Genomic DNA, 14102 nt, shown 5'->3' with positions numbered 1-14102 from the left:
GATCCATCAGTGAAACCCACTGGGGTTACTGCACTGGGGCATGCCGACTGGGCTTCCTCTTACGGACTTTGTCATCAGGTCACACTGTTCTGACGTAGCCTTAGATTACAGATGTACTTCACTCTGCCCTGTGGTGTAAAAGAGAAGTAGGTCCTATGACATCCATTTTCTTATTTTATTTTTTTTTTGTAAGTAGTGTGTCAGAGTCACTCAGAGCAGTTACTAGACTGTTGAAAACAGATGCTTGCAGCTCTGATGCAGCAGCACCTATAAGGTCTACAAATCCAAACCAATGCTTCTTGTCTGAAAGGACAGAAACCTCCTCTGTTCACACAGAGCTATAGGATAGGACTATAGGATTTCTCATCATTTCACTCTGTTTAGTTTTGAGCTGTTCTTGAATGAGACTTCACAGCTTAGTTTGGAAACTGTGAAATAACGTGGCTTTGAGTATTTTATACAACACGAAGTCCAAGACCAGTAGTCAGAGACTGCTGTGAGGTTTGGAGTGCCTCCAACAGGGGAAATTCAAAATGAAACTCAGCAGATGCAACCCAAAGACAGGAAATGTAAAGTCACTTGACTTAACTATGAACAAGTCACATTTTGCTGTGACAGTGACAACTAATTTAAATCAGTGGAATGGTTATGTGACCCAGCAGAGTGAAAGTATAGTTTTGCAGATTGTGGCACATTTTGTGGCTGAAAGATGTATTTAAACACGTGACATTAGCACCTAAGTTTTCTTCAGATTTCAAACTACAGATCCAGTTTTTGCAACATGTTCAATGATTTTGAGAAGAGTCTAAAGCCATTCAGCAGATCTGTATGACAAGAGTCAGCTCATCCTGTGGTAGTAACACAGTTCAAGCTTCATACAGAGCATCTGATGTGCTGCATAACTTATGTCATTAGTCACCGGAGTTAACTATACAAACTATTTAACAATTTAAAATTTTGAACACTTGTTATTGCTAACTTTTGGGAAACTGCCTGTCTCTATTTGGCAGTTTTTATTGTAGTTCAATACGACACGTATTTAAAACACGTGTTTTAAAGTGCATGTGAATCTAGAACCGTGAAAAAAAAAAAAGTCTAACTGAGCCCTAAAGCAGAGCAAACAAATTCCTTTCATGCATAGCTCAACAATGTCATGAGAAAAGTCCAAGACAACTGCAGATATTTTTAGAACTCCCCAGGCAAGGTGTCATGCCCCTGGGCACATCATCTTGGCAGCAGGCAGGAAACAGGAGGAAGTGGGCTGTGACTAAGATTCTCCTCATTTGTTTCTCACATTCATCATTTGACTTGTTTTCCTTTTTATTATTATTATTACCCCCCCCCCTTTTTTTTTTTGAGGGGGGGGGGGGCAGAGAGGTTACTTTTCAGATGGATGAAATTGTTCATTGATCAGCTGGATGAAATTGTTCTGACCACAGAGCTCCTCAAGTCCTAGTGTCAATATAACAACAGCGGGATGAAAAAGATGTTGGTGAAAAACAAGGTGTGGAATATCTAAATTCTGGTCCTCCTTGCACCCATAAGTATGAAGTAAAACAGTCCTTGCACCAGAAAGTTTATAATTTAACATTAAGAAACTAAAGCATGGGAGGGAGGGAGTGTAGATGTGAAAGCAAATAAAATTGCATTAGAACAGGTCTCTGCACTACTGCAATCCAAACAGAGAAATAAATCAAAACAGAAGAGGGAATAAAAAGGGATAAATAAGAAAGGGATAAATAAAAAGAGATGTTATAGGAATGCTGCTAAAGTTTACTCCTTTTACTAAAAAAAAAAAAAAAAAAAAAAAAAAAAAAACAACGACCAGAACTATGAAGTCTTTACATAGATGTATGTCACAAGGCAATTATGAACAAAACCATGCAAAAGAGCAATTTTAAGGCTAGTCTAATGGATTTTTTTCCTGGTTACTAATTTTGCCTCTATCCTGTCTGTGCTGGCCTTTCCTGATTATTTCCTTATTCTGGACAAACATTACACAAACTGCTGTTCCATCACAAGAGGGGGCTGTTTTCTAATGTGATTGAAAGCGCTTCAGTTTGGATTTAATAAACTCCACCAGAAAGCAAAAAAAAAAAAAAAAAAAAAAAAAGCAGGAAACAGATGTTTATAGTTCTTGCTTTTTTTTTCCTCTTATCTACTGTGTGAGATGTCACTTCCACTCAGGTTATCAGAAAAAGAATTAAAGGTGATTTGTTGTTTGTAACTAGAAGGGCTGGAGGAGAAATGAATTATATGGCTTTTCAAATGTCAGTGTTACCAATCATACTCCAAAAGTGGAAAAAAAAATCAAATAGATAAAGTTATAATGTGTTTCTGGCCTCAGTGAGAACAAAAAAGCTAGCTCTGTTTAACCTTCTTTATTAAGTTCAGATGAGAGCAGTGTACATACTATATCAGACAGGCAGAACTTCCTGTTCTGTGTTAATGATGCCTCCTGCTTAACTTTTTTCAAAAAGGTTTTAGAAATTGGCATCATGCGGCATTAAGGCAGTAAGAACTGGCCCTTCCTTTGGGTTTTGTGGTGCATCATTCTGAATTACACAGATTTCTACCTAACCACCAGCCCAACCCTATCATCTGCTGAAGACACTGCAATTCAATTTAGTTGATTTTGCTATGTTAATGCCTGAGTGGCATAACCCCAGGGTAGTCAACAAGAAATACTACCTTTATTGAATATGGCCTTCAGCATTAGACTAGAGGAGATTCAAATTTGTGAGCATTATTCATTCAGCACCTCTTACTTCTTACACAATTTCATTCATCTCTGTAGCCTAGGATGCAGTATTGTTTCAGACTTTGCCTTGTGTTTTAGAGTTTTGTTCCTATGATCTCCCTATACTGAAAATAAAAGGACTGTTGCTTTCATAAGGTTTGCAGTTTCCAGTCATAAATAATTACATCTGGTTAACATAGCCCTGGCATATACTATTTTTTTTCCTATGATATCAAGTCATTATTGCCATTTTTTTGAGATCAGTATTCTCTCTTTTATTCTGGCTATTCATTAAAACAGATTAGATTGATCTATTGCAAGAGGAAAGCTTGAGAGTAAGTACTAATTAATAGTAACTAGCACTGTGTGATTAATATGGATGAAGAGATCTTTTTTTCTTGATAAACATGAAGCTGCCAGTGGGTATTAAACCAAGAGTTTATTAGTAGCTGTTTTATGAAAATGAAATATATTAATTACTCTCAAAATTACATCTTATCATTCACAGTGCTTCATCTACCAGAACTGTTTCCCAGGCTGCACTGTTTTTGTTATAAACTCTGCCTTCTAATCTATTCAGATGTATCAGTGACCCTTCAAACACTGACCAAATTCCCCGTATTAATGCTGAGAGCTGAAAAGGGGAAAGTCTAGCCAGCAGAGAAGGTACATCAGAAGATGGACATCTGAATTGTCCTTTGTCCTCATCCTCTACAGGTGAGAAACTTAAATGAGAGGTTACTATGTGCCAAAAAGAATTCACAAGTTGGACAGCAAAATCCCTTCTTCTCAAAATCAATTAGTAGGACCACTGTGGAGCCATTATTGCAAGAGCAGAAACCCCAGTAAACCTGCAAGGAGGATGCAAATGACCATGTCATATCCCATCCTCTGGCAGTGGCCTGCGTGCCTGCTGTCAGGAGAGAGGTGCAGCCTGGCACACAGCAGCAGCATCTGCACTGCCCTGAGCTAGTCTTCATAGGTCGAGGCTATTTACCTAAGTACGTTTTTGGCCTGGAGAGGCACACTTATGCAGAAGAAAAGAGATTGGGTTCTCCGACATCTGTTCTTATTTTCATGTACATAAATTAACTCTGTAGGTATGATTTATACATTTGTGTAAACTGTGTAATTCATGGCACTGGTTAAGTCAGCATGGTAGATCATGCAGGACTGTATATGAACAGAAAAGCTCTTTCCTATACTCTGATTAAAAGTGGCCCTAATTTCTAAATGTTCTTGGCAGGATACCGCTTTGGGATTGAGTCACAGGATGGCAAATGTCTCCTTCTGTGTGGATGCACACAACCACTGGCAGGGCTAGACAGCCTTCATGTGCAGGTATGTTTGGAAACAAGGAGCAAGATACAGGCCAGGTTACTTTCTCACACATTATCTGGACTCAGCAGTGGCGATCATTTCATTTAGTTTCTCTGCACAACCGGCAGCAGCACAGTGGGGTTCTGAAGCACTACGGTTACTCAGTACTAACAATCAAACAATGAAAGCCAAAGGTAGCGGAAGTGATTGGGTATCCATTGTTCCTCTGCCAAATTTTGCCCTAAGTTGCAGGGGCATCTAGTCCAAATCAATGGGAACTTTGTATCCACATTCAAGGGCGAAACGCGGCCTCTTTCCAATGTTTTGAAATACTGTCTATTTCATTTTTGCCTTGGATTTCATCGTACTTCAGCACCTGTAACCCATCCAGGAAAACAAGAGCATATTTCACAATGACAGGTGTCCTGCTGCCAACTGAAAGTTTGGGTCCAGATTTTTCCATTTCTATGCATACCGGATAGTATCTAATTCCCCAATACTGAAATTAGTAGAAGTGTTCTGAAGAATAAAATGATTAAAAAAAAATCTGTGTCTCTCAATGATAACTGAAAGCAGATGTCATTAGAAAAACAAGGTATAAATGCTCTCTGTGAAAACATTCAGCATTTCAGCAGTGTTTTTTAAATTATTTTACTGCTAGACAATGCAGACAATTTGCTTTCAAAATAACAGAAAGAAACTAACCATTAAATTACCCAGATGTCAACTTTTCACAAAATGAGTGAATCGGTGACAACATGGTGTTTGTGTAAGTGAAGCATCAAGTAAGATGAGTAAGTTGTACAAGCTCTCATTAACATTACATAGAACATCTGTATTTCTCATTAAGTCTCAGTATTAGAGTGAGTAAGAGAGGATTTCAATTTCAGGAGCAGCAAATGAAAGAATTTCCATAATACGTTGTGGAGAGACTATAAGGGCACAAAGGCAGTCACTGAGATGTGCCAGGACTTAGGCAATACGCTCAAGCTAAGAAATAAAAATACACCTCATCAGCATGAGAATAAAAATAAATACTGCTCATGCTCAAAGGTCATCACCATCAGATCTCTAGCTTCTTTATCAGAAAAAAATAAGAATAAAAATACAGGCATAAATATTAATAGACAAGAGCTGCTTCCAAACTGACATGGTGGCAGGTGACAAAAGTCTGGACAGTTTGTGACTTTTAGGCAAGATCTCTCCCTGCACCCTCAATTTCATGGATACAGATATCAAGGACTGACAATAGGACTAACGTGACATTCTGACACCTGTCTGCATCTAAAATATTGGGGATAGGAGTTCTGACTAATGACGAACTATGGCTGATGGCCTGACAGTACTTAGGACCTCACTAGAAGCTATGAATAGTCCTGGTGCTTTTTCTTCATTCATTACCTTTATATGGATTGATAAACTCTCATTCAGCTATCACTGTGTTTCCTCTGCTGCTCTCAACTGATTTTGTGGGGTTTTGGTTTGCTGTACTTAGTCTTGTTTCTCAGTCAGGTATATCTTACAGTGAAGTTCCTACCTCCATATTTAAGTATCATTCTTTTGGGCTTTCTTCTTTGTTTGACTTGAGTGTAATCTCTTCTGGCCAGTTTCTCTCTTGGACCACTCTACAGTATGATAAAGGTCAGCTGCAGTGCTTATTGTAAGTAGCACATGTCGTTACTGGTTAAGGCTGAGACAGGCTATAAAAGTTTCTACCCTAATATCAAATTTGGTACAGGCTGCTGTTCAAGCCAGCAAAGCCTGCCAAGCAGTCAAAGGGGAATTTTAAACCCACATTTAAGTCTTTTCATGAAAGGGACATTGCCAGTTTGAATGGCTATGCTCTAGCATGCAGCAATGACAATGAGCCAATGTCTGTCCAAAATGAAGGAGTCTTGTGAGCTTGGAAATTCTGAGTGACTTCTGGGTCTGCTGTAGATCTTATAGTTCACATCATCATCTGTAGCAGCAGTAGCAGCAGTAAAGTTAACACAGCTACAACTACAAAGATTTACAAGCTGCTTTTCTTTACTCTTACAAGCTCATTAAGTGCAGTCAAGGAAAATGCTTTTAAGTAGGTCTGAATTTGCACAGTGTGGAGAAATAGAATACATGGCAAAGAGTAATATATCTTGTATTCTGGATATGAGTGGAAGGAAAAAATGCAGCCAGCAGCAAGTAGCTGGGTAATGCTTTATCCTCCTGCAATATAGGGAGGGAGCAATTCTAGCAACAGTATGTCTCTTTATGCTCCCAACTTGATCCTGTCTTGAGGAAATATGCTTCAGAAAGCCTTTTTTTTCCATGAGCAGTAACATACATATATGTATATACGCAGCGTGTATATATACACACATTAAAAAAGTTACAGTGCTTCATTTCTTGGAAACTATTCAACCCAGGGTCTGATCCAGTACTCATTTTAACTCTGATTGCAGAGCCTGGCCTACAAGCTATCCATATCACTCTCAAAACCACCCATTTCCAGTCCTTCAAACAACAGCCTCTTGCAATAAATCAAAATAAAAGAAATATTAAAAACTACGAAATGTAAACCTATAAATGAGTGTGCTAAGTCAAACTAAAACTAAAACTTTAGCAAGGAAATTATTCTCACATTTTCTGACTCATTTTAATAGTTGCAAATATATAAATATTGGCATCATTTTCCATACATTGCTAGTCCCTTCATGTCATGGATTTTAAGAGTTTCAGAGCTGAGTTCAAGCCCATTTCCACAACTAGTATTGAGGTTAAATGTTCTCCCATATATTTTCCTTCTGATCATTATAAAGGAAGGCAGAATCAAAGCAGCATGAATATAGAATCAAGCCTCTTTGATTGATAATTTTTGTCACTTTTGAATTTTTAATGATAAGTATATGAGGAGTAGGTAAAGTTTGTTTGTCAACACAGAAAAAAAAAAAAAACAACAACAAAAAAAAACACATTCTGTATTGCATCAGTGGAGAACAAAGACTATGTAATAAAGCAAAATACATCTTTGCCTGCTTTAAGGAACAAATACCAAGCCCAGTTTGGCTTTTCATCATTTTCCAGTCTTACACCTTAAGCAGAACCTTAAGAAACAGAAAATATACTGAGAATATTCCATATTTATATTTCTTCTATGCACTATGATTCAGTTTTACTAAATAGGCCCTAAGAATAGATGTTTTCCTTCTAAAGTAACATTCCACAGTATATAAACAAGATACTCACCACTATTACGAATTCTTTCTTCCAAAAGAACAGTATGTCCTGTAGGAAGTTTCCTACTGAAGATCTCAGCTGAACGGAGGAACATGGCTTCCACAGCTGAGCCCTTCAGCAAAGCAATCTGATCTTCATGGTCAAGGGTTTGGAAGCCTGGGGAGACATTATAGATAAGTAAGGCAGTAACAGAAAACTCCCACAGCAACAGAAAAGTACTTTTTGTCCTGAACTTCTTCCATAGGAGGTGCTACACATTTGTGTAACCTTGATGCTGGTGTTGGCTGGCTTGACAAATGCTGCAGAGACTGAAACCAAGATTCCATAATATAACACAGGCTCAGTCCCCACTGAAGTTTAGGTGAATTAGACTCAGTGGGGACCTTCCCTATCACTCCTGGCAACTGATTTTGAAAATCGAGCTCCAGAAGCCAGACAGGGAGCCTTTGTGGAGGCTTTAAGATCCCAGGACTTTGCCTTTTCTGCACCATAAAGCCATTTGGATTGCAGAAATCTGGTAGGTTTTTTGTTGTTGTTGTTGTTTTGTTTTTGTTTTTTCCCTCTTACCAAACCACTATCAAATTTCTAGCTCATAGCTTCGCTCACTCTCTGGTGTGTATGTGTACACTTAATCATGAACTTGACCAGTGATTGCGTTCAACCAGAGCAGCACATAGCACATTGAATTCTTTTGTTCCATTAAGGAGCTGTGTTAGCATCTGTCAGCTGACACTGCTGTACCCCTTTCCTTAATTTGTACTCTGTTCATGTCCTGAGAGCTGGTATTCCAGTTAGCATGAAATTAAAGTTACAGCTGCAGTACTGGCCTTTGAAGCAAGCTCATAACACACAAATAAATGGTCAATATCATGGGAATACCAGGAAAATATTTTCCTACAGTTAGGCATCACAGTGCACCTTCCTTGAAAAAAAAAAGTGCCTGAAGAATTTTCACAGGGGTGGCTTGGTCTGTGGCTTCAAGGCTGAGTGCAGAGAAAGGAGCTGGAAGCACGGCTCCAAGTGCTGCAGTAGCAGTAGACTGGCTTCAGAGGGTGGGCAAAGGCTTGAAGCTGATGAGAAAACACCTGTAAACACAGCTTCCAGGCAGAGAAGGAGGGCTGGGACTTGTCTCACAAGGAACCCGTACTATGCCCAGCATTCATTCATGAGGTAACATCCACTTGGGGGTTTAATAACAATAACAACAATAACAAAAATAAACAACTCAGGTCTTCAGTATTTGTCCATAACACACCATGCAAGGTCTATAAGTACTGGTGTCTCTAACAAGACAAAGTTCTTGTTTAAGACTCATAATTCAGTGGATGTTATGGCTTAAAGGCTTTTCTAGAAAGGCAGCAAAGCACAAGTCTGGTGGATGTTAGTGGTAACTTACAGGCAAACTATTTGGCATTGCACTGATACATGAAAAGTCTCTAGAGACCTAACCTCTTCTCTGAACATTTTGCTTGTCAATAGATAAAAAGTGCCACATCCCAGAGTGACAGAATTTGAATTATTCAAAATGTTCACCGCAGAGCACAAATCTTCTTTTCTTTAGAAGGTGTCTGAAGAATACATGTGTCAGAGGAGGTGGTGTTTTCATGTAGCATTCAAAATAAAATAATCAAACGGCAACCGAAGGTATTTAAGTCTCACAGTAACAAAATTTGCCCCAGCAGACTGGATATACCTGGCAGTTTTTTAGTGAATTCCACAAGAACCTGAACGTGACTGGTAGCCATTTCTGTTAAAATCAGAAAATTCCCTTCAGCACTGAATTCCTCATGTAACTGTTAAAAATCAGACCAAACAAAATCTGTTAATATTCATCATCACTTCGCATTTAAAAACATAAATACAAAAATTATTAGAGTGGATCATGTGAGAGGTCTATCTAATCCTGCAGTTTGTGCAAAAAAAAATGGTTGACAAAAACAGGTATTTTGGAAGGTGATGTAAGAAATAGAAGTAGACAGTGTCCTTTCCCTGAAGCATGTCACATTTTCAATGCTATGTCCAGCAGTCAATGATTTAGGCACTTCTTAAGCTAGAAGTTATATGTGAACCATGATGTTTAACCAAAAGCCTTGTTATCCATGAATTTGTCTACTTTCTTTTTTGAATTGTCTTTATTTTTAACCTCCTCAATCTCCCATGGAAATAAGTTGCACAAGTTAGTTACAGCCCTTGCAAGTGTCTTCCTTTTATTTTTCAAAGTTGAGAACTTAGAAAATAATCTTGTTCATTTGTTTTGCTTGTTGGTTTTTGTTTGTTTCTTTTTAAGAAACAACACGACAGTTTTGTGAAAAGAAAACAGTAAAAATCTTATTTAACCCCCCCCCTTTTTTTTTTCTCTTCTGCCTATTTCCCAACATTTTTCCATCTTAGCATGAAAAGTTAAATTTTTAAATGGAAACCAGAAATTCTAGAAGGTATAAGGAAGAGGAAAGAAAATTGAATTAAACAAAAACCTGGAAGATGTTGGGAGTTTGGGTTCACTAAACTGAAAGACTTTCAAGCTCCCAGTCTGGAAGCTTGGAAGTCGAACTCAAATCACTGCCTATACTGATAAAGGAAAAACAAAGTTCCAATCAGCAAAAGTTACATTTGAGTATAAAAGTGTATTTTCAAAGAGCAGAAAGCTTTTTCTTAGCATTTAAATTTAGTAAACAAAGATGTGGTCTAACAAATAACTAAATGACAGAGTTTGACACCCTTGCAGCACGTTTAAACTGTAAACTTATACCCATAGTCTACCTAATCCTCAGCTTTTTCATCCACATCTCAATAATTAATCAATCAATGTACTTACTAGCTTTTTTGACACCTCCTGAGGTATTTGTTGTTTACTGTATGAATCCATGATGTAATCAAGAAGGTTCTGCTGTTCTGGGGTAAATTCTACTTTCTCCTATACTGGCAAAAAAAAAAAGCCCATCATGAAATGCAGTTAAATAAAAATGATCTACCATCTTGCGAATTAGGCAAAGATATACACATATTTGTTACACTTCAAGTTAAAGCAGATAAGATTTGCTTGCCACCACAAGACTTCAGATTTCTACAGAAGTCCACAGGGAAGCATGCAAGGCTTTTAAATAGCATGAATTTATGTGGTTTATTCTTAGAAATTAGGAAATAATTATCAAATAACTCAGTATGCTCAAACTTCACTATCACTCCTCACTATATATGATATACACCTGAGATATATCACAGAAAAAAATATTTTATGGATGCTGTACAGAGTTTTGACTAAAAATATCAAAACTACTTCTATATGCAAGGTATCTCCTTGACATGGGTGAGAGACGGATTTTTAATTTATGCAGATAGCTCCATAGAATTTATGAGAACTTATTCAGTGTAAAAGCCACATTTATCTCAAACATTGCCACTACTATTACAAGAATTTTATTACCCTATACATTTTAGTTGTAGATGTCACTTGTTTCATGTCATGTCCTTCATTATCTTCATTGACCGTTTGATCTGGGGGCTGTTTCACATTTTTCCGTAGCCTTTTTGACTTGCATTGTATTTCTGTTAACAGACCTAGAACACACAATACAATAGGTATTTTTTGCATTTATATATGCTTTAGGCACTGACTAACTACATGAACATGCTCATGAATGCCCTTTACACTAACAAATCTACTTACCTGTACAGAATATTTCCTGAACATGTCATTATCTTTGGATGTGAACCTAATGAGTTATACAACTATACACTAATGAGTAGTCGAGCCCAATAGGAGCCCATCTACAGAGCAAATCAGTTGGTGCTAGTGACTCAGCATTCACACAGTGTGAATGTCAGGGAGCTTGTTTTTGGACCAGCTCTAATATGGTGTTACAGACAGAGTGTGATGGAAGTGTGATGGAGTATGTTTTTGGTTTTGTTTCATCTAGAATGAAGCCCTTCCTTGTGCTCTAAAACCAGAACCAATGCACAGTAAACAGGGACGATTAGAAGACTGTCATTAAAAGTGTGCTTGTGATCTGATCCAAAAGAGTAGTTGAGGTGCTGCTGTTCTTACACAAAGGGCAGTGGATATTTTCAATAATCTTTAAGCATTACTGTGGCTATAGTGCAGATTCTTTGCAAAGTCCTCCTAGAAGACGACTCACAGGCTTTAGCCATTGGAGTGTCATTATATGGATAGACCAACAGCTGAAAATTTTGGCTCATAAGTAACTCAGACTGGCAAATGTACCTGAAAAAATGTATTAATTTAAAATGTTAATGTTTAATGTTTAAAGTGTCTTGATATTTTGCATCCCTTTGTCTTAGAGGACTGAATAAAGCCATGGTTTTACTCTAAAGTTTAATTTGCCGTACTGAAAAGATATTTGCATTTATGTATTATTTTTTTTGTTCTAGAATACATTTCAGTCCCTTGAACCAAGGAGCATCCTTATGTGGATGTCATAAAAACTAGCAATTTGCCTGTGCTAACAAAAGAAAGGGACAATACGTACCCTAAACAACCTGTGGAAGACAGCCAGAAAGCACAAATGAAAGAGTAAACAGCAAAGTATTCATCTAAAAATAAACCTATCAGCACAGGACTTTTTTTTTTTTTTAAAAAAAAAAAAAAAAAAAAGAGCTTCTTTCAAGTATCCTTCCTATTCTTCACCTCTGAAAATGCAGAGCAGGAAAAGAGGCTCATTCAGTGAGTATATGATGGTAGAGGAAGATACCATGAAAACAGTGAATTTCGTTGTGAATGTTTTTAATTTCCTGTTTAAGCACTATATAAAATAACCTACCTGAACTGCTGAGAAAAAAGGAAATTTACATGATTCATATAAGACCTTCAAATAATACCTTGAAAGGGAGGAATAGGAATGGTGGAGATAATTGGTATTGAGCCATGTAATTTGTGCTGCTGCCCAGCATCATAGATTTCGTTTTCTAAATGATATTATTTGATGGATACTTCGGTGGTGTTAATGGGCTTGTACCATTTTCCACCAACTTAGGATACAGCCTACTATCCTTCCTAGGAAAAATGTGGTTTACTTTTGCCTTAAGCAGTAAGAGTAGATTTTGTTATGCTTCCTGCTACTGAGTTGTACATTGACATCTTATTCTGACTCCGCTTATGTTAACTGGAAAACTCATGTGAGAAACAGGACTTTACTTTTTACCTCAGACCTTGCTGGATTTCCACGAGTATTAAATGGTTATCAAGTTCCAGGAAGAGTGGCATAACCTGTGTCTGCCCTAGGTAGACATTTCGCACAAGAAACTTGCAGTTTATAGCAAAACCACAGCAAACAACCAAACCTGATGGTTAGTAATTTTGATCTTTTGTGTATAAAGGGCAGGAGTAGGATTATTGAGTAGACATACCATAAATGTTTATAAGACTTTACCTCCTTGTTCAGAGGAAAAAAAGAATCCACAGTGCTTGTAATTACGATCCTACAAAATGAGTAAGTGAAACAAAGTTCAAGGTAGCCTTTTATTTCCTAGTCACTTTTTTTTCAAATAAATGCTCTATACTGCTAGACGCTTTGTGTTTTACTGTCCTGGATTGCCTTGAACTAAAAGCAATTATACAACACACTCCTACTTAAAAGCCATTGAATAGTACTTTGCAGAACATCCTCATTGCAGTACATTAGAGCACACTTATGTTTAAGTCATGAGCGACACAAGATACCCAGAGTTTCCATTGCAGAGAGAGTCAAATAGCAGTGGCACTCATTGGCTTTTATTTCATGTGTGCCAATTTGTGAAAATGATCAGCCAGTTTAAAAGTTTCATGTGTGCCTACTCAGTATTATTTACGCTGACCTATTTTTTTCAGTGATCACTTGCTTTTTGTCATACTAAGTCACTGAGGCTATTTTTGAACCCTCCAAATATTGGAACAATGATCTGGGATCTGCATCACGGGGTACTCATTCTCCTCTGACACAGAGGGACCCACTGCATGCTGTCATCACAGTGGTGGTGTGTGTTCATATATTTACATACTGCGCGAGAATATGTCATATCTCAGGATCTTTGTAGCCTGTTCAATTTTCAGAATGAAAGATTAATTACATTATGCTGGCAGTGTGTTCCAAATATTGATGGAGCTTATTGTTTCTTACAAAACCAACAGTTAATATAGCATCTTCTGATCAGATTGAGGGATAGAAGTATATTAAAAATTCCAAGTAGATTAATTTCCTGTATGAACCCAAATTGGTTTCACACATACGTGTATGCTGAAGTGATTGGAGCCGTCAAGAAAAATAAATTGTAGCCCTGTTCATGAAAGGCAGAGCAGATGTTTACAGACCGTTTTCAGAAGCCAGCCTGAAAAAACATTTTACTCTAAATGTTTTAAACATTTTTAAAGTTGCACTCCAATATCCCTGTTGTTCGAAGTTGCTCAGTGAAGTTTATAAGCTATCAGCCTGAATATTCACTTTAATATGAAACATTATTAAAGTCCATCGGCCTCATTTCTGGACCCAGTTCTACCTATGTGTCTATATTCAAGGCAGGAAAATACATAGCACCACACAAAAAGCTAATGAGACTATAAAAAAGGGCTAGCCTTCAGAAGGCTTTGCGTGATTGCTGGGTGAGGTCTGGGAACATACACTTGGCAAGCCCACAGAAACTTCCTGTTAATGGCAGTCTTCCTCTTTTCTGAAAAAAACAATGTTGTTTGAATACCAGCATTTGGACTAGCAAGAACTTGACAGGGAGAGGCCCAGAAAGAGTAGTGAAGCAAATGTGTTTGCCTATTTCAATAGGATTTGATGCACAGTTTCAGCATTATCTTTAATGCACCTTCTACTGGCTAGACTGTATCTTT

The 14102-nt window shown here is 37.6% G+C and overlaps 1 protein-coding gene across 2 annotated transcripts in view; it reads right to left on the bottom strand.

Moving 5' to 3' along the window:
- The window catches only part of NR1H4 (nuclear receptor subfamily 1 group H member 4), a gene marked incomplete at both ends in the record, with an annotated part of 31875 nt that overhangs the window by 2408 nt on the left and 15365 nt on the right, over positions 1 to 14102 (bottom strand). For both annotated transcript variants that reach the window (XM_084285858.1, XM_084285859.1), the window contains 4 exons: positions 7283 to 7429; positions 8967 to 9066; positions 10089 to 10187; positions 10698 to 10831. In XM_084285858.1, coding sequence (XP_084141984.1) covers positions 7283 to 7429; positions 8967 to 9066; positions 10089 to 10187; positions 10698 to 10831 — 480 coding nt within the window. The remainder of the gene's footprint in view (positions 1 to 7282; positions 7430 to 8966; positions 9067 to 10088; positions 10188 to 10697; positions 10832 to 14102) is intronic.

The sequence above is a fragment of the Netta rufina genome, assembly GCF_964035555.1.
Source record: "Netta rufina genome assembly, chromosome: 1".
NCBI lineage: Eukaryota > Metazoa > Chordata > Aves > Anseriformes > Anatidae > Netta > Netta rufina.
This window is presented reverse-complemented; position numbering and strand designations above follow the sequence as displayed.